The 21,871-nt window shown below is 38.7% G+C and overlaps 1 protein-coding gene across 1 annotated transcript in view; it reads right to left on the bottom strand.

The window, feature by feature from the left end:
• PGR (progesterone receptor) overlaps positions 1-21,871 on the bottom strand; it is a 118,065-nt gene that overhangs the window by 10,124 nt on the left and 86,070 nt on the right. The window contains exons 6-8 of the mRNA XM_010848231.1: positions 19,131-19,436; positions 8,937-9,081; positions 7,117-7,247 (exon numbers count right to left, since the gene is read on the bottom strand). Coding sequence (XP_010846533.1) covers positions 7,117-7,247; positions 8,937-9,081; positions 19,131-19,436 — 582 coding nt within the window. The remainder of the gene's footprint in view (positions 1-7,116; positions 7,248-8,936; positions 9,082-19,130; positions 19,437-21,871) is intronic.

The following is a 21,871-nucleotide window of genomic DNA, read 5'->3' as shown; positions in this document are numbered from 1 at the left end:
AAGTCACTTCAGTCGTTTCCGACTCTGTGTGACCCCATAGACAGCAGCCACCAGGCTCCCCCGTCCCTGGGATTCTCCAGGCAAGAACACTGGAGTGGGTTGCCATTTCCTTGTCCGATGCATGAAAGTGAAAAGTGAAAGTGAAGTTCCTCAGTCGTGTCCGACTCTTAGTGGCCCCATGGACTGCAGCCCACCAGGCTCCTCCATCCATGGGATTTTCCAGGCAAGAGTACTGGAGTGGGGTGCCATTGCCTTCTCTGATCACCCCTACACCACAATCATATACTCACATATGAAGAATTTCCTGTGCCTCATCTTCCTAATATAATTTTCATAATATTTCTTAGATAAATATTCAGTGTTTATTATTTTAGCTATGTAAAATGTTACCACAGTCAAGTCATATAGAATTAACTAGGATTTCTTTCCAAGCATAATTTTTTTGTTTTACTGAGAGTAAGTAACCATACCGATGGGTGTGAAGAGGTATCCACCTGTGGCTTTTGTGCTTCTCTAATGATTAGTGATGCTGAGCATCTTTTCATGTGCTTAATGGCTATTTGTAAATCTTTTGAGAAATGTCTATTAAGGCCTTTATTTTTAAATTGGTTTATTTTTTGTTGTTGTTGGATTGTAGAGATTCTTTATGTCATCTGGATATTAATACTCTTACTTTAGCAGATAGCTTTTTCAATATTTTCACCAAATCAATGGATTAACCTTTCTTTGTGTTGGGTCCTTTGATGCACCGAAGTTTTAAATTTTGCCAACATCTATTTAGGGCATCCAAGGTGGCTCAGTGGAAAAGATCTGCGCAGGAGATGCAAGTTCAATCCCTGGGTTGGAAGATCCCCTGGAGAAGGAAATGGCAACCCATTCCAGTATTCTTACCTGGGAATTCCAAGGACTGAGGAGCCTGGTGGGCTACAATCAATAGGGTCACAAAGAGTTGGACATGACTAAATGACCGAGCATGCACACAAGCACACTTCCTTCTGAACGGTGATATTTTTTCCTCTGCTTTTGAGAGGTTTTCCAACTTTCAAAGTCTCTGCTGCTACTGCTGCTAAGTCACTTCAGTCGTTTCCGACTCTGTGTGACCCCATAGACAGCAGCCACCAGGCTCCCCCGTCCCTGGGATTCTCCAGGCAAGAACACTGGAGTGGGTTGCCATTTCCTTCTCCAATGCGTGAAAGTGAAGAGTGAAAGTGAAGTCGCTCAGTCGTGTCTGACTCTTTTCGACCCCATGGACTGCAGCCTACCAGGCCCCTCCATCCATGGGATTTTCCAGGCAAGGGTAAGTCTCTAGGCACTTTAGGATTCTTTTCTTTGTGTTATTCCTTTTTCATATATTCAGTATTGTTTCATGAATAGAATATGTTCTTTTATCTTTCTAAAGAAGAGAAGTGAAAGGCAAAGGAGAAAAGGAAAGATATATCCATCTGAAGGCAGAGTTCCAAACAATAGCAAGGAGAGATAAGAAAGTCTTCCTAAGTGAACGCTGCAAACAAACAGAGGAAAACAATAGAATGGGAAACACTAGAGATCTCTTCAAGAAAATTAGAGATACCAAGGGAACATTGCATGCAAAAATGGGCTTAATAAAGGACAGAAACGGTATAGACCTTACAGAAGCAGAAGATATTAACAAGAGGTGGCAAGAAGACACAGAAGAACTACACAAAAAAGATCTTCATGACCCAGATAATCACAATGGTGTGATCACTCACCAAGAGCCATATATTCTGGAGTGCGAAGTCAAGTGGGCCTTAGGAAGCATCACTACAAACAAAGCTAGTGGAGGTGATGGAATTCCAGCTGAGCTATTTCAAATCCTAAAAGATGATGCTGTGAAAGTGCTGCACTCAGTATGCCAGCAAATTTGGAAAGCTCAGCAGTGGCCACAAGACTGGAAAAGGTCAGTTTTCATTTCAATCCCAAAGAAAGGCAATGCCACAGAATATTCAAACTACTGCACAATTGCACTCATCTCACACACTATCAAAGGAATTCTCAAAATTCTCCATGTGAGGCTTCAACAGTACACAAACCGAGAACTTCCACATGTTCAACTGGATTTAGAAAAGGCAGAGGAACAACAGATCAAATTGCCAGAATCTGCTGGATCTTAGAAAAAGCAAGACAATTCCAGAAAATCCTCTACTTCTGCTTCACTGACTATGCCAAAGCCTTTGACTGTGTAGATCAAAATAAACTGGAAAATTCTTAAAGGGATGGGAATACCAGACCAACTTCCTTCCTTCCTGCAAAAACTGTATGCAGGACAAGAAGCAACAGTTAGAACCAGACATGGAATAATGGGCTGGTTCCAAATTGGGAAAGGAGTACAAGGTTGTATACTGTCACCTTGCTTGTTTAACTTTAGTTGTCATGCATCATGCAAAATGCTGGGCTAGATAAAGCGCAAGCTAGAACCAAGATTGCCAGGAAAAATATAAATAACCTCAGATATGGAGATAGGGCTTTCCTGGTGGCTCAGATGGTAAAGAATCCCCTGCACTGTGGGAGACCTGGGTTCGATCCCTGGGTTAGGAAGATCCCCTGGAGAAGGGAATGGCAAACCAGTCCAGCATTCTTCCCTAGAGAATTCCATGGACAGTGGAACCTGGCAGGCTACAGACCATGGGGTCACAAAGAATCAGACATGACTGAGCAACTTTCACTCACTCATTCACTTAGATATGTAGATGACACTACCCTTATGGCAGAAAGCAAAGAGGAACTAAAGAGTCTCTTGATGAAGGTGAAAGAGGAGAGTGAAAAAGTTGGCTTAAAACTCAACATTCAAAAAACGAAGATCATGGCATCCGGTCCCATCATTTCATAGCAAATAGATGGGGAAACAATGGAAACAGTGGCAGACTTTATTTTCTTGGGCTCCAAAATCACTGCAGGTGGTGACTGCAGCCATGAAATTAAAAGATGCTTGCTCCTTGAAAGAAAAGATATGACCATCCTAGACAGCATATTAAAAAGCAGAGATGTTACTTTGCTGACAAAGGTCTGTCTAGTCAAAGCTATGGTTTTTCCAGTAGTAATTGTGGCTCAGCTGGTAAAGAATCTACCTGCAATGCCGGAGACCTGGATTTGATCCCTGAGTTGTGAAGATCCCCTGGAGAAGAGAAGGGCTACCCACTCCAGTATTCTGGCCTGGAGAATTCCATGGACTATATAGTCCATGGGGTCACAAAGAGTCAGACACGACTGAGCAACTTTCACTTCCAGTAGTCATGTATGGATGTGAGAGTTGGACCATGAAAAGGCTGACTGCTGAAGAATTGATGCTTTTGAACTGTGGTGTTGAAGACTCTTGAGAGTCCCTTGGACAGTAAGGAGATCCAACCAGTCCATCCTAAAGGAAATCAATCCCGAATATTCACTGGAAGGACTGATGCTGAAAATGAAACTCCAATACTTTGGCCACCTGATGCGAAGACCTGACTCACTGGAAAAGATCCTGATGCTGGGAAAGATTGAAGGCAGGAGAAGAAGGGGATGACAGAGGATGAGATGGTTGGATGGCATCACTGACTCAATGGACGTGAGTTTGAACAAGCTCTGGGAGATGGTGAAGGACAGGAAAGCCTGGCGTGCTGCAGTCCATGGGGTCGCAAAGAGCCGGACATGACTGGGTGACTCAACAACAACGAAGGATAGCTTTTAAATTTCTCCCTGGTCTCTCTTTCCTCTAAATTATTTTTCTATTTTGTCTTTATGTTTGATACCAAAGACCTTCCTCAGATGCCCTTGTTGTTTATTTATATTCAAGCGTGGAAACTAAAAAAGCTGATTGCTAGTTCTGTTTGAATGAGTAGTCATTATAGACTGTAAGCTTTAGTGTAGGGCATTCTGGCTGAGCTATTTCAAAGAGAAAGCCTTGCTATTAGCATATTTAGTTCTTTTTTTTTTTTTCTAGCTTAATAAATTCTTTATAAAAGAATCTTTCATTTTCCTATCTGTCCTTCCAATGAATATTCAGGACTGATTTCCTTTAGGATGGACTTGTTGGATCTCCTTGCTGTCCAAATCCTTTCATTTTCCTATCATTTTCCTATATAAACCTGGATGACAGTGTTCTAGAGGACTGGTGATTTTGGAGGGTGTTGTCTCAACATTTGGTATATAATCTTAATCTGTTCACACTATCCCCCTTCACCCTCATCAGTGCCTGCAGTCTACCAACCCAACTGCCTTCTGTTACATCCTCTTCAGGGAATAAACCTACAATCTCTGCCTTAGTTGCAGAACAACTGCAACATTGGTGGATATTTAGAAACACATTTTCAAGAGAACTTGGTGTTTTTAATTCTACTTTCACTCTCATTAAAAAAAAAGATCACTGTTGTCACTAACTGCAAAACATGTTAGTGGTTCAGTGATACAAATCACGGTACTTGCTTTTTGACTTTTCTTACTTCTGGCTTAGAAACCACTTTCTCATTCAGTCACATCTGACTCTTGAGACCACGTGAACTGTGGCCTGCCAGGCTCCTCTGTCCATGGGTTCTGCCAGGCAAGAATACTGGAGCGGGTTGCCATTTCCTCCTCCAGAGGATCTTCTTGACCCAAAGACAGAACCTTGCATCTTCTGTGTCTCCTGGCAGGCAGGTTCTTTACCACTGAACCACCCGGGAAGCCCTCCACTTTCTCAGGTACACTAAATTAGTTCTGCTTGCTGGCTTGTGGGATTTTATTGCTACTGATATTTCTTTCATTTTATTTACTTTATTTTATTTTTAAAGAAATCCCTTGACTAATAGTTTTATGTAGTTTAAAAGGAACAATGATTAAAGTGTGTATTCAACCTGCCATATTTTCCTGGATATCTGTATTTTAATTTTTAATGGCAAATGGGTGGTTTAAATTCTTATCAAGTCATTGAACTTTTCTTTGGCCAACTTTTCTATTGCATATATTTTTAAAGAGTATTCTTTGAGATTTCTCATTTTTATTCCTTTTAGCTTATTTTTAACAAGCTAAAGTGTTTACAACTATGAGCCACTTATTTTAGGATACAATTTGAGCTAAATATTCAAACTAAGTTTTCCTCAAACATAAAGCTTCTTCTCTCAACAATATTTATTTGTTCCATACTCAAAGACTTCTACTGTTTCCATTATAGGATATAAAGTTCTAGTATATACAGTCTGATTTGACTAAGAATTCAGAGTATGTATTTTCCACATTATTAATTATTCTAACTTTCTAATTCTCTCCCTATCCCCATTTTTTTTGTAATACTTACCTATTTTTTGAGATTTAAAGATGAGTTTCAATAGCTGTGCCAAGTGTCTCCTCAAAATCCCATTAAAATTTGTGTAGATTTTATTACACAGATTATTACATATAATGCTAAATAATTTATATATGTTTATATACATAGTACTATTCACTAAGTACATGATTTTCCCTTTTCTTAAAGTTGCAAATGGCTGAAAGCCTTGCCTTCCATGGTATGTGAGTGGGAGTCATGTGTATCTCCCTTCCTTTCCTTACAACTGCCTTCCCTTAGCACTGCTCTAGTGATTATGGAGGCAGGTGTCAAGACGCTGCCTCCATCTGCCTGAACACCTGAGCGATAACAATGAGTCTCCCTGTAGATCTGCAGTGAAAATATAGTAAGAAAAATAAGTACTTAAAATTTTTGAAAGCTACTGAGGTTTAGGGCTTGTTTGGCTCCCTGCATAATGTAGCCTACCCATAAATACAGTTTTATGTTAATGCTATCAACTAATTTGGGAGACCTAGGACCATCTATGATATATCTACTATTGAATTCATTACGACCAAGGAAAGAATTGACAGGAGTTAACTGTTGCATTATTAAAGTTCTTTCAGTTGACTGTTGGCCAGTCCCATATCAATTCCTTTGTCTACGTTGTGCTTTTTTTAATCAAATTATGCTTGAAGGTCTGTGTTCCTGATAGAGTTTCCAAGGGTCGGGTAAAAGGCTATGGTTCCCTAGATCCTGTATTAATCTGTGTCTGGGCACAGACTTCATGAGGTAAACTGCCTTCTTAAGAGTTCAGCTTTTCTGCCTTTCCTCTTGATATGCTCCCCTGGCCTTACCATGTAAGATTCATGCCTCTAGAAGGAAATCCTTGCAGAAATCTTTTCTGAGAAAGACTCCTATCTCACTTTCTACCCTCAGTTCTTAGCTCTCTGTGCTTTCCTTTCAAATCACAATGACTGAAGGAGGAACCAATTCAAATAGTCAAGGTTGAGTCTACCTGTGTGTGGGAAGGGCACAGGAAAGGGTAAAAGGTGGAAGCAATTTAAAAAGTTTTCCACTCAGACCCTGGGAGATCCATGGAGGCAGGGGGGCACATGTTCTTTTTGTGTGAGAATGAATGAATGAATGGACGTCTGCCCACTCTTGTGGTGACCAGCGCTATTTCTTGGGGGTACACAGCTAAGGGGCGTTCCCTAGCTCTCTTGCAATTAGGGTGGACCAAAGAACGTGGGTGGAAGATAGTTCCAGATCTAGTCTTCAAAACTTCTCTTACTCAGTGCTCATCTTCTAGTCAGATAAAATGGAAGACTCCAAGCTGATACAAAGGGTAGAGCCTCTGGATGAAAGGAGCCTGGGTTTTCTTGGCCAGCCCACTGGACTGACTGTGAGTGGTCCATAAACTGTTATTATATTATGCTACTGATTCTTGCAGTTCTGTGTTATAACTGTTAGACTATCCTGACATAAAGTGAACAGTTACAAATAAAACTGTGTGTTTTATAGAGTAAATCCTTTGTAGGGTGGGGGTGAAGGGAAGCATAGTCTGTGTTTATGCAGTATTAATTAGTTTATAATAGTTAATTGGATGAATAAGAAAAAGTTATTTAATCATGTTTTACCCAAAAAAAGAATAGAAACTGGCTTACTTGATGGGCTATTTTAGTATTAGGTGATAGATAAAATCTGAGAAATATGAGGTAACTTTATTATAGTCTATAGGTGCTTCTCTTTTGCAGTTTCCAACTCATTAAGATTCATAACTCATCTATAATCATACAATAGTACTGTTGTTTGAGACTTCCTTAATGAATTAAAAATTGAAAAAGTAAATCTCTTGCATTCAGTTACTTATACTCACTCACTTGTATTAAGAAGTAGCAATACTTTCATACAGAGGAACTCTTCTTGGCTGACTTGAAGCTTCACAAACTCCTGTGGGATCTGCCACATGGTTAGGCATAATGAATAGAATGATGACTCCTTCATCCGCTGTCTTGCACCACACACAACACACAAAAGAAAAGCCAACAGTGGGAAAAAAATAAACACACACAGGGTCTTAGCTAGTTTAGGTAATTTATGAGCGATTATGAGTTTTAATTATTACCTTATTTATTGAACATGACTTTTTATAAACAAACTCAATATTTGGAATTTTAAATGTCTTCTAAATTTACTCACACTAATGGATTTTGAGGATAAAAATTTTTGAAGTTGGAAGTTTATTTTAAATACACATTAACTAAGATTAATGTTGCTATTCACCTTTACTATCACATTTTAAAAACCTAACCCAAGAAAGGAGAGCAAAGTTGTAGCAGTTAAAAATGTGGTGCAGGGGAGAGCAGCTGCGAGGACACTGGCAGAGAGACGCACGGGTCATGGCTGGTCGCGCACCCCAGCTTCTAGCAAAATATTAAAATAAATAAATAAATAAATAAAAATGAGGTGCTGAGAAACACTCAGAAAATATTTATTTACTGATTTTTTTTCCTTGTGGATAAAATATATAAAATTTTGTGTGCAATCCAATGGGAGAGTGAATTCACAGAAATTGAATAGTGTAGAATACTTCGGTGCATTCAGTTTAAAATATTCGTGTAAAATGGCTACACTGTGAATGATTTTAGAGGAAATATATGGTGATATAGAAAAGAGAACATTAGTAGCATTAAATAATTGACAAGACAAACATGAATTCTGAAATACCGAGGGCATTTACTTAAGGTATTTTCTCAGCTATGTACTGTTTTGTAGTATCTGCATTAGTCAAAGAAGTGATCAGGAATGGTGGGAAAAACAAGACAAAACTAGATTTGACTCAGGAGAGATAAAATTAATCCCAACCATCACTTGGATTCTTTGGCAAATTACGAAGTCTCCTCTGACTTAGTTTTCTGAACTGTGAAATAAAGGGTGCTGATTCCTTACAAATTTCAAGGGACTGTGGGATAAAATAGAATAACATATATGAAAGTTACCTGCAATCTCTAAAGTTTAGTAAAGTTTGGTAAGTTTAGTAAATTTAGTAAGTTTAGTAAAGTTTAGTATAACTTATCATTTTATATAATTCTAAGTCAACAGACTCAATTAAGGACAGTACAAATACTTTCATGAAAAGATTCTTATTCAGTTTAAAGTTATATGTAGAAAGTTAATTATAGTAATTCCAATATAATCAAGCAAATTGGATTCGATTTTTATTATCTTTCAATGTTTTAAATAAATTACCAGTCTAATTTATCCTCTAGGAAGACAAATAATATTTTCACTTTTTGAAGGTAAGTCAATAGTTTTAAGCAAAATTATTCCTCTTTTACTTCATTATCTTCATTACTGCCAATGTAAAAATTTTAACTTGATAAACTAAACATTTATTTGGTCTTTAAGAAGACCAAATGTATTTCTTGATACATTTCTGAAGTTTAAGAAATTTTTATTTGTAACAACTACTATATATTGAAATAAAAGAAAAAGCTCTAAATAGCAAATCACAGATAATACATTTTTACTAATATTGTCAGTTCAAGTTATATTTTGAGGTAGTTCCAAGAAACATTTCAGGAAATTTTTATTATTTAGGACACTGGGTGTATGATCATCTACTGAAATGTAGTTTTCAAGATTATCCTACATATACACTTTTGATAATAATAACAACAAAAGTCAAGTTACTACTTACTCATTTAGTATTAGATCAGGCGCAAAATATAGCATCTGTCCACTGACATGCTTATAAGATCTCCATCCTAGTCCAAATACCATTAAACTCATCCAAGAATACTGGATGAGAGTTATTTGGTCATCAATATGTAAGTTCCGAAAACCTACAAAACAAATTTAAAAATAGAATGATCCCTGTGTCAAAAATCACTATGTCAAAACCTGAAAAATAAACATTTGAAAACAGATGTAAGTAGGGTATGCTCCAATACCTTGGCCACCTGATACAAAGAGCTGACTCACTGGAAAAGACCCTGATGCTGGGAAAGATTGAGAGCAGGAGGAGAAGAGGGTGACAGAGGATGAGATGGTTGGATGGCATCATCGACTCAACGGACACGAGTTTGAGCAAAACTCTGGGAGATAGTGAAGGACAGGGAAGGTGGTGTGCTACAGTCCATGGGGTTGCAACGGGTTGGACACGACTTAGCAACGGAACAACAACAACAAGGGTAATGTTTTCAGTCAAAATATTTATATACAAAAAAAAAATCAGGAAATAATAATAATAAAGTCAGAAAAAATTAAAAAGGATAAGAGATTGGAATTCATTAAAATTAGTCATTGTGATTTAGCATTTCTGGGAACTTGCTAATTAAATCAAACGTATCATTCATTCATGCAACATTTATTTATGGAGAGTCAATTATGGACCAGGCACTGTGTAAAAATGCTGCGTTACAAAGATGAGTAAGACAAAACCCTTACCCTAAAAAGAATCTTAAAAGATAGAGTAGGTAAGAAGGAATCCACCAGGCAGTAGAGCGAGTAGGAAAACTGCCCCAGACAGAGATAATGCCAGAAGAAAGTCAGACTGCTGAGGAATCTCAATTCTTTGGGATTTAAACATAAATTGGTTTATTTTGTAAAACCCCTGTTTTCAGTTTTGCTACCTCTAATTTCTCTTTAACAACTCTTAATTAAAGTCTGAGTGGATTCCACAGGTTTCTGATCACTTTTGCTTTCTGAAACTTAATCCAGTATCATTTTAAACTCCTCTATGGCTTAAGAGCTTTAAAGTCTGTATGTATATGGGTGTGTGTGTGTGGTGTGAGTGTCCTGGTCTTTCACACCTTCACAACCTCTCCCTTTTAGATTTTTCTCTGGTCTTGGTGGCAGAGGAAGAATGGCAGGAAAAGGGAAAATGCATCGTGACTTACATAGTCAGCATTTTTTCCCAGCTCTTTCCAATTCTCTTTTTGCCTGCTTGGGGAAAGATAACCAGTTCAGCACTGATAACGTAAAGGAGGGTAAGGCAAAGAGGTGTTTGGAGGCGTGGGCTGGTGTTGGATCATGGGTGGTCTTGCATGCCTATGAAGCAGCAAGGCGAGTGATATAGCTTGATTTACACTATGCAGGGCTCAATGGCAGCCATGTGGAGGATGTATTCAATGGAAAAAGTCTGAAGTTAGGGAGAGAAATTGGGAGCTATTGCCAAAGTCCAGGAGAGAGATGATAAAAGCTCGAAATAAGTCAACAGGTAGGAGTAGAGAAGATAGAGCACATAGGAGAAAGTTTTAAAGAGTAAAATTAAAGAAATTGGCAACTGAATATATACAGATTGGAAAAAGAGGAAGTCAAATAGATGTTTCAGTTTTTACTTGAATGGTGCATGATGATGATAACAGCATTACTGAGACAAAATAAAGGAGAAAAAACAGGCGAGAGAGAAAATAAGAAAGCTTTGGACCTGTTTGAGGGATGAGTGGAAGATTCATTTCCATGGAATTAGAGGTATGGGGACATATGGAGCAAAAGATATAAAACTCTAAATTATTTGTACTTGAGTACTTGAAACAGTAAAAGTGGGTGAAATATTTCATTAAAGGTATAAAGAAAACAAACATTTTGGTAGGATCATCAACCACGTTCTATAAAACTTTTTAAATAACATCTATTCCTTCTAAGACTCTGCTGAAGTCCACTTACAAAGGACCTATTTCAAGAGTCAAACTTAATTCTTTAGATCTCAAGTATAAAATAATTTTATTTCCTGATTTGGTTAATAATCTCAAAGTAAACAGAAAAGGCTATCTTTCCTTCATGTACTTCCTGCTATTCCCATCTTCGTATGACTAGCAGGAAGACTACTCTTTTCTTCCTGGAAATTCTTAGTCCCAGAGAGACTGAAAACAACCTTAGCACATATTCATAATCAGCGGTACCACGGCAGGTATTTGCCCCTTTAGAGGCAGCGGGACTTCCCTCCCACTCCCCGTATCTTTTTCCCTCTATGCGAATAGCTTCCCATCGTTTGCAGTTTGGTCAACCAAACTACAAAAGCAAGTACCCTACGTTCCCACAAGGAAGCTGGCTAAGGCCTCTGGTTCCCTGGGCTTGTGATCTAGGTCTGATCCATAGAATACCTACTATCTGGACTTTGAAGCAAAAATAGTAAAACAAAGATCAAGATATGGGTAGGCTTTATTTATGATGGTGGTGGTGCCTAACGACAGTGGGATCCAATGGGGTCATTTGTGATGCTTGTCTTGGCCCTCCAGAGAGGCCTTGGTTTCTGTCTCCTCTTCAGACTCGTCCTTCTATTCAGTGAAGCCCTGACGTCTTTTCAGAAAATTATGTTTTTCTTTTTTGTTTGGTTTTTGATAGCAGGATGTTTTTGGTTTTTAAAACTTAGTAGCTGCTAAGTCACTTCAGTCGTGTCTGACTCTGTGCAACCCCATAGATGGCAGCCCACCAGGCTCTGCCGTCCATGGGATTCTCCAGGCAAGAATACTGGAGTGGGTTGCCATTTCCTTCTCCAATGCGTGAAAGTGAAGTCACTCAGTTGTGTCAGACTCTGCGACCCCATGGACTGCAGCCTACCAGGCTCCTCCGTCCATGGGATTTTCCAGGCAAGAGTACTGGAGTGGGGTGCCATTGCCTGAGTTGGTGTTTATTGCTTACTTCCTGACTGACTCAGGTACAGAAAGACTCTCTAAAAATAACTAGCCAAGAAAAACTTGGCATGCAATTTTCATAATTCTCTCTTTATTTTCATGTCATACATGCATCTTGAAGTTCATGTTTATATATTACCTGTTTTTTTTTTTAAATTATGAGTCACTCAATACATCTAGCACAGAAATGCCACTTGTGAACTACATACTTTATAGGCTTTAAAAAATGGGTAATTACTTCTTCCATTAAGTTTAGGATCATTTGATAAGAGATAAATAATAAAGTTTCCTAATTCCTGAAAAGCAAGACTCCCTCAAGGGAGGCACATATAGACTTGGCTTATTTTGGGTATGTTATAATATAAAAGGCAAATCTTGGTGAAATAAAATATAAAATTACCAATATTTATAGCAGAAAGCATATTCTTTCTATGTAACAGAATGAAAAAAAATTAGAAAAATAGCTTTATTTACTCCCCCTTTAAGTGAGTTTATCTGAGATAAGTGTACAATGTTAAATTGACTTTAACATGCTTAGTACAGAAGTGCAATTTTTTGAACCCATTAACTGTAATATCATTCATTACTTTATACTGAAACAAAGACGGGAACACTGAGATCAAATTCCCATTGATGATAATGATCAGGTAAACTCAGTACTTTTGAGATGAGGATCAAAATGAAAACCTTCACACAGAGAAGTGATGGATGACCTGTAATTGTGTTCAACAAGTAGTAAAGAAAAATGCTCTTTCCTTTTAAGTGACTTGACCTGATAATTTCTGTCACAAACTGTCCAAGCCTTAATGCCTAAAACAAACTGAAAAGAAAGTGTACGGTAACACCTGGCCTACATGACCTTCTAGGTTCTCCTGGCTTAATCCCAAAGATTTGATAAAATATACCGGTTGTGCTCCTGTAAAAACTGTCATGTACTGAAACAGTTAATCTATAACAAGGGAAGAGCATCAACTATCTCAGCACCTTCCCACACAAGCACAAAGAAGCTTCAGCACAGCAAGTGTAATCACTACCATATGTTTGATGAACTTATGCACAAATGCGAACTTGAGTGTAAAGATTTAAGGCAGCATAGTTCTCAAAAAGCTAAGGGACCTTCGACTCAATATGGGGAGGCTTGGGGAAATCTTCCTAGGGCAAGCTGATTAGCATCCTGAAGACTAGTTAGGGACTAGCTAGGGGAAAATGTGGGAGAAGCGAAGGGCCACCAGGTAGGGAAAACAAAGTGGATGAAGAAAGGCTGGAAATTGAGCAAAGAGCTTTGTGGGAACCAAGCCTCAGAGGTGCTTGGAGTGGGAGAGTGAGAGAGAATGTAAATTCAGGAGCCGGAAGGACCTGAAATAGTAAGGCTAAGAAGTTTGACGTTGTTCTGGAAAGGGATGGGAATAATATAACAGATGATAATTGCTTTTGAAAAGATGATCCTAGTGGCAGAATTGAGGACTATCTGCGGGCAGTGTGAAACTGTGATAATAGTGTCAGTCGGGGGCTATGACTGAAACCTAGGGGAAAATGATAAGGACTTAAAATAGCTCAAGGGAGTAGCAGTGTAAATAGCATGTATAATGAATCATACATATAATAAGCAGAGTTGACAGAGGTGAAGGAGAAAAGTGAGCAAAGGATTATAACCAAGATTCTGTCTGCAGTGCCATTTCAAGATACAGAGAAAGGTTTTAGGCTCATGAAGTAGAAGGTCATGCTGGCATGGAAGCTCATGTAGGTAGAAATGTGTAATAAGCACAATAAATATATAGTCCAATACTTCTGTAGAGGATCTAGGTTGTCACCATGTAAGTAGGAATCATGAGAATATAATGGGAGCTGAAGACAAGGCCGTAAGTGAGCAAATCCAGCCCTGCAGACTGAGAAACTACTGGAATAGAAGATGGAAGCAGGAAATGCCAAATTCATGGGAGAACAAGTCCACAAAGGAAACAGATGTGTAAATCGAGAGAAACATATCTGCCTGGAAGGGAATGAACGCTACAGGAAGAGTTTCAGCAAGACACGGCTCCTCCGTCCTGGCTTCAGAGGTATGAGAAACATGGTAAGGGCTGAAAGTACTCATTTGATTTGACAAAAAATTTTGGTGACATTGACAATAGTAGTTTCAGTGAAATAGAATATTAGAAAATCATTTTTTAGTGTCTTCATGAAAATACTATCAAACCCTGACCTTACTCCAAGAGGGCTAATCTCATTTCTTTTCCATCACTTTTTTTTGGGAGAAGTAGTTTAATTTATTCATTGATTTGGGGAGAGAGACAAAAATATTTTGTCATGCATGCAATGGCTATTACTGACTCAAAAGATATTTTGGCATGCTTCAAAGGCAAAAAAAAAAAAAAAAAACAGGCAAAGGACTGTTCTAGTCTTCTGATACTGATGAATGCAAGTAGTCTGGCTGAAAAGTCAAATATGTTTACAAATGTCAAAGCATTGGCCAGAATATTTTTTTTCAGCAAATAAATAGAAGAATCAAGGCAAAATTTATGCAAAGGAAATATTTCTCCTGAACCTCTCTCTCACATCAATTCTGCTACGATGTATTCTGCTAAATACACAGAATAAAGAATAAGGATGAAGTTGGACTGGGAATGAGTACTTAAACATTTAATATCCAAAGTCTACCCTGACTCAGCCCACAATGTACACCTCTAAATTTACTTTCTGTGATTCTCTCCGATATAATTTTCTCAGCGATTTCTTAATTCTTGGATGAGGAAACCCCCAGAACGCCAGTGGTGTTTGAGAAACCATATGCAAGTTGTATTCTCTCAATCAGCAGCTATTAACAATTTTAATTACTATACTGTGGGGGGAAGGTATGATAACATTTTTATGTTACTAAGGGACCTTCACTCTTCTAGAACCATTCTTATGCTGGTCTAATTCATTATTCACCAAACACACCTCATGATTCCCTTGTTTTACACCATCAGCCACACTATTCCTTCTATCCAGAATGCTTTCTCTTCTTAACACTATTTATCAAAGTTTCACTTCTCCTTCATGGTGTACTTTAACTGATGCCTTGTCTCTGAATCCTTCTCTTGTCCCTAAAGACAAGTTCTTCTGTCTCCATTTTTTAAAATCCGTACCTTACGTCACTTTCACACACTACTACAGTTGATCTTTGAATAACACAGATTTGAACATGGGTCTACTCACCCAAGATTTTTTTCAGTGCTATAGTACTATATGATCCATGGTTGGTTGAATCTGTGGGTACAGAACTGGTCCAATTTATTACTCACCAAAGAAACCTCTTGATTTCCTCATTTTACAGTATTAGCCACATTATTCCTTCTATTCAGAATGTTTTCTCTTACCTATATGTGGATTCTTGGCTGCTTGGACAGTCAGTGCCCCTAACTCCCTCGCTGTACTAGGGTCAATTGTATAGCTGTTTGAGGCTTCCCTGATGGCTCAGATGGTAAAGAACCTTCCTGCAATGCAGGAAACCTGGGTTCAGTCCCTGGGTCAGGAAGATCCCTTGGGTAAGGGACTGCTACCCACCCCAGTCGGAGAAGGCAATGGCACCCCACTCCAGTACTCTTGCCTGGAGAATCCCAGGGACGGGGGAGCCTGGTGGGCTGACGTCTCTAGGGTCACACAGAGTCGGACACGACTGAAGTGACTTAGCATAGCATACCCACCCCAGTATTCTTGCCTGGAGAATTCCATGGACAGAGGAGACTTGTGGGCTATAGCTCATGGGGTCACAAAGAGTCAGACACGACTGATCAACACTTTCACTTTTTTGAGTATCTTTCATTACACTGTTTTGAATGTTCCTTAACAGAGGGAATACATCTTGCTCATTTTTTAAATTTTGCAAATATTATGCTACTTCAAGTTTCAAAAAGGAAAACATTACCCACTGAAGTTGGAACTAAGTGTCAATGTAAAATCATTCATATATAGATACAATATGTCAGAGACAATGTAACCTCAGAGATCACTTGTAAATGGACTGTCATGAGGCATATTTTGTGAGTCTCCATTAAATAGAAAAAGAAAGGTATTTCTGAAATAGTATGGTAAAGATGTCAGATATGCTGTGATCACCGTGACCCGTCGAAGACAAAGGAGAGCACAGACAAAGATGCAGCGGGAGTCCCTGAGCAGGCAGCACAAGTCCTCTCGGGGGCTTGCAGCCACGCGTCCTGTGGCTGTCATGCGTGCTGACACCTTGGTGATGATCATCAGCCTGCATCTGATCTTTTTCCTCTCCCAGAGAAGTGTTTAAAATTATCTTTTTTTTTTTCTTTGCAAAGTTAAAGGGCATTGGTTTCTTTGGATAAACATATATACCCAAGGAATTTTAGGTCTTGAACAAACACTTATTACATATGGTGTTTTCACTTCAAATCCCTACAGGTCTACTATTCAAACGAGCCTAACCAGACGACACAGGATATTGTGAATAAGTGCTGTCCCTGTTTAGTTTAGGGCTACGATTCCTTTCCCCAGAGCTTTGGGGCAGATTTCTCTTCTCTGATGCCTCAGAAGGCCTGAAATCTTAAGCTGACTCCCAAAATACACTTTCTGTTTGTGAAAGAACTGCCTGATCTACCTACATGTTTTCCGAGCAATATCTTTTTTTTTTTCCACTTTAAATAAGTAAACTATCAATAAGCTTCATTTAACTAAGTCCATCTTTCACAGACCAATAACCCTGTGAGTGGATAGATAAAAGAAGTTTCCCTTATGGACAAAACTGGTGACCAGGTGCGAGGATGCGCTGCATAGCAATGCAGTGCCATCACGAGCCCAGCCTGCTGGCTCCTCTATCACCACCGAGTGAGGGTTGCGTCTTGCACAAAGGAAACGTGCAACAGACATTTCTCAAGTGACTCACGTGAACAAAGTTGGAGGTTTTTGAGCAGCTAGTAGTTTTGAGAGCAAATTGTTATACACGTGTCCTTCTGAGTCCTCCCACAGAGGTCAGTATGGTCACTCTGCTTCACTGACTGCTTTCATCATTCATTCAAATTACTCTCAGCATTCAGACCATGAAAATATGGTTTGAAAGACCATGGGCCACTCAGTACTTTGATAATTTTAATGCTTCCCTTATTATACAGTTAATGAAAACAATATGTGTAATACTGGTGATGCCATCATTCTTGTTTACTTATACACAAATTACATTTTGCAACATTAAAAAAGTCATCACCAAATGCAATGTGAAAATTTTCTCTCACTCTTTTGGAGGGTGTGTGGGGATCAAAAATCTAGACAGATAGTTGTATTTCAACTCAGGGGACTCAATTAGTTTTTTTCCAAAATGAATAAATTATCTTTGTAATTATAATTGGTTATTTTCTAACTTTGCCAAATGATAATAGAGTCTTTTTTTAACAGTAGAGAATCTACAAAATGAAAACCAAAGAAATATGAGCTATGTCAACAAAAATCAAAGAAAGAACCTTTCCAAATAATAGAAAAACATAAATGTTTAAATACATAAACACTCATATTTTAAAACTGAAAAAGTTCACCAATGTTATTGTAATATTTTAATAAAAATCTATTAAGTTTGATAACCACTTTACAGTAAACTTTAAAAAGAATTCAGAACTTTTCTAATCAAAAAAAAATTACCTGTCCAAAGCCTTTCAACAAGAGTGAAGCTAATAAGAACCTGGGCATTTTGATTTTTGATGTTACTTTATCTTCACTAGAATAGTGAGTTTAATTAACTTTCTCAACATGTATTTTTTTAAAGAGTCAACAAACAGGAATCTATTTTTCTTTCTGTCTCATGTAAACTTGACTTTTCAATAACAATTCATCTATTATATTTCAAACCTTTCAGGTAGAAGAACTGAGAAATAGTATTAAGGCAAATTGGGAAATGAATTCTTTTTTTAAAAAAAGGCTATTAAATTTACTTGGAGACTAAAATGTACATGTTTAATTCTTGATCAGATAAACTAGTCTAAAGGAGTATAAGGTTACTATCAGTGTGAAGAGAAAATAACTTTAAAAAAGGTTTTATTTCTAATTATGGGATTAATGCCTCCACAAGTAACTGTGTACATGCGTGTGAAATTGCTTCAGTCATGTCTGACTCTTTGTGACTCTAAGGACCGCAGCTTGTCCAGCTCCTCTGTCCACGGGATTATCCAGGCAATAAACTGGAGTGGGTTGCCATGCCCTCCTCCAGGGGATCTTCCCAACCCAGGGATCAAAGCGGCATCTCTTATATCTCCTGCATTGGCAGGCAGGTTCTTTATCACTAGCACCATTTGACAAGTAATTACTACGAATGTATTATTCTCTTAGCTCTGCAGTCCAAGGTTTAGCAGGTGAGAACTACATCCCTGTAATTCTTTCAGTCTCTTGGCTTCCAAGGAACTATGCTGAGAGAGCAGAAGTAACTAATAAAGTGACTAAAATCCTTTCATGATGACATAATTCAAATTGTCACTGTCTGAGTATAAATTCACAAAAATAGTGACTGGAGGTTTCTCTGTGTCCAAATTATTTGTTTTAGGTTTAGCAACTTTATTTCTTAATTGACTTTAGATACTCTGCTACACTCTGAATACTATTTTGACTTGTTATATGAATAGATACATTCAGTCTTATTTTCAACCACATGAGGTTGGTTAAATTTGGATTTGGAAGAATCCCATGGATGGAGGAGCCTGGTAGGCTGCAGTCCATGGGGTCGCTAGGTGTCGGGCATGACTGAGTGGCTTCACTTTCACTTTCCACTTTCATGCACTGGAGAAGGAAATGGCAACCCACTCCAGTGTTCTTGCCTGGAGAATCCCAGGGACAGGGGAGCCTGGTGGGCTGCCGTCTATGGGGTTGCACAGAGTTGGACACGAGAAGCGACTTAGCAGCAGCAGCAGCAGCAGCAGACATTTCTGAGAAGATGGTCAATTTGTCTTTCTGTGAACTATGATACTATCTAGTAGATAATACAGAGTTATGCTATTCCTTAACTGCTTCATATATGTAATTCTTGATTCATCAGCAAGACTCAAAATGTTATCTATGTCTTTTTTATTTCCATAGCACACAGTAGGGTCCTAGACAAACAGTATATAATATAGGGGCCTAGATAAATATTTTGAACTGCTGAAACACACACGACAACCCCCTGTTTATACTCCATTTAATTTATTGCGTGGCCTGTTTTATTTAGCCACCCACTAGTATGAAGCCATAGTAAAAATTTTTATTACATGCTATTATATACAAATTATTATTACCTGGCAGTGATTTAGACCACTTGACCACTGAAAGAAGTTGTCTCTCGCCAAGCTGATTCAGACTTGTCAGCAGAGAGCTGGAGGTATCAGGTTTGCTGTTGTCATGTCCTGCATAGACCACATCTGGTTCAATGCTCATGAGCAAGTTGATCAGTGGGGGGATCAACTGTAAGTCTTGACTTGGTGAAAAAGTGATTCTCTGGCTTAGGGCTTGGCTTTCGTTTGGAATACCCACCGGCTGTGGGAGGGCAACAGCATCTAGTGTTCTCATAACTCTAACTTTATTGAACTTTTTAAACTTTCGGCCTACAGAGAAGGAAAAAAAAAAGAAGAAGAAGAAAGAAAGGTCATGTAAATACACAGAAACTAAATATTCCAGCAGAAAATTATTTCTAATGTCTTAAAATTACAGCATTATAGCGTTATAGGTTTTGGTTATCAGTCTAATACAATGAGATCTAGTAAGTAAAAAGGTTAGGTCTCAGACATGGATTAAAGAATTAATTACAGCAGCATTCACTGGATAGGCTTGGGGAATTACACCAGTATCCAAGGCAAGGTTATGGAGCTTTGCAGTAAAAAAAAAAAAAAACAAAACATGTAGAAAAGACAAATGGCTCTTCGTAGAGACTAAGCTCAGTTTGGGGGGCTTCCCAGGTGGCACTAGTGGTTAAGATCCCGTTTGCCAATACAGGAAACATAAGAAATGCAATCCCTGGGTCTGGAAAATCCCCTGGAGGAGGGTACGGCAACCCACCCCAGTATTCTTGCCTGGAGAATGCCATGGACAGAAGAGCCTCATGGGGTACAGTCCATAGGGTTGCAAAGGGTCAGACATGACTGAAGTGAACTTAGCACACACGTACGCAAGTTCAGTGTTGGCCAATATTCTGATAGGAGTATTAGAATAGTTATTACTATTCTGACCACATTGTCCCAAAATTATTGCTAAAAACTACATTAATTAAAACACAACCTTTAGTAGATGTTGAGTATTATTTTGAATTTTATTCTTTTAAGAATCTGTTAAAGGATATGCATATACACATGCAAACCCCACAAAATCTTGTACACAATTTCAGTGAGTTCACGATCAGTTGACGATCAGTTGAAGTTCCCTGAAATCAATACATGGAATAGTATGAGATCTAAGGACCCAAAATAAAGAACCTCATTTCTAAATTAAGGGGGGAGAGAGTCCGCATCTTGTGCTGGTCAGACCACATTTGTATTTCTAGACCATTTGTAGAATTTCTATTTCTAGAATTCTTTCCACTGCTGAATTGTGATGTGTTAGGAAGAAAAACGGGCTGACAGGAAGATGAGTAGAAAATCCGCCACGTGAGGAGTGGTTGAAGGGGACCAAGATACACAACTGGGCCACTGCTAGTTCCCAGAGGCCCTGGAGTGATCAGAGGGCAGGCCGGACTCCAGCCCCTGCCGACTCTATGCCAGGCATGGGCTGCTTAATGGTATCAAGTGTCTGTGCTGTTCTGCCTGGAAAAAAAAAAAGGCTAAGGGAGGCTTGATAACGCTTTGCAATCATCTAAGCAGAGGTTGCAGTCAGCTGTCTTCAAACGCCTGTTCTGGCTCACAGACGTGTTTTCTTTGGCTCACACAATTCTTCCCAGAGTTATGAAAACATTTCTGAATTAGCTGGGTGGCAACAATCTGTTAAAGCCACGCTGCAGCTGCTGCTTTGGACGGGGCACAGACAGCCTGCAAACTGGTGGTAGGCCTTTGGTCAGGTTTCTTAAATTGGATCACTCTGCCCACTTAAATGACCTGCCTGGACTCGGCAAGCACTTGCCCTGGTGATTTCTCAGCTCAGGTATTGTTATTAAGAAAAAGGATTTTATTTATTCTATGGAGTCCCCCCAAACTATGTTAAACCTGCAGGGGACAGATAAGCAAATGCCAGTCACACACACAAAAAAAGGATCCAGAAGTGTTTAAGGAGATGAAGCAGGTTTCTTTGTGAAGGAATGAGTTCTCTGAGGGGAAGGAATTAACGTTTGTGGAGTATCTGCTTTATATATGTATCATGTTGCCTCACAGTAAGTGGCAATTATTAATTCCATTTATAAATTAGAAAGAAGAAGAGTAGAGAAGATGGCATGCCCAATATTAAAGTGATAGAACTTGGATGATGTGGACTCTGAGTTCAAACTCTTTCTCACACAATCTCCCTGGGTTTTCAGGCAAGGACTTCATGGTCATCTGGGGGGATTCTGAAAAAGAAGTTTAGGTGAGAGATGCTGGAAAAAAGCACAAAGGTTTGATTCCTTCCAATCCTAAAATATTGTGATTAACAGAAAATAAGACTTACACCCTTACCAGCCTCTTCTCTCCCCAACAACTCCAACATGGTTTTCTTTTTAATTTGCATTAACCACCTTTCTCTTTTTTTCATTTAAAAAATTAATTAATTTTAATTGGAGGATAATTACTTTACAATATTGTGATGGTTTTTGGCATACATTGACATGAAACAGCCACAGTGCACATGTGTCCCCCATCCTGAACCCTCTCCTACCTCCTTCCCCACCCTATCCCTCTGGGTTGTCCCAGAGCACCAGCTTAGAGTGCCCTGCTTCATGCATCAAACTTGCACTGGTCATCTGTTTTACACATAGTAATATACATGTTTCAGTGCTATTCTCTAAATCATCCCACCCTCACCTTCTCCCACATAGTCCAAAAGTCTGTTCTTTACATCTGTGTCTCTTTGCTGCCTTGCA

This window comes from Bison bison, unplaced genomic scaffold (assembly GCF_000754665.1).
Source record: "Bison bison bison isolate TAMUID 2011002044 unplaced genomic scaffold, Bison_UMD1.0 scf7180017864262, whole genome shotgun sequence".
NCBI classification, from domain to species: Eukaryota; Metazoa; Chordata; class Mammalia; order Artiodactyla; family Bovidae; genus Bison; species Bison bison.
This window is presented reverse-complemented; position numbering and strand designations above follow the sequence as displayed.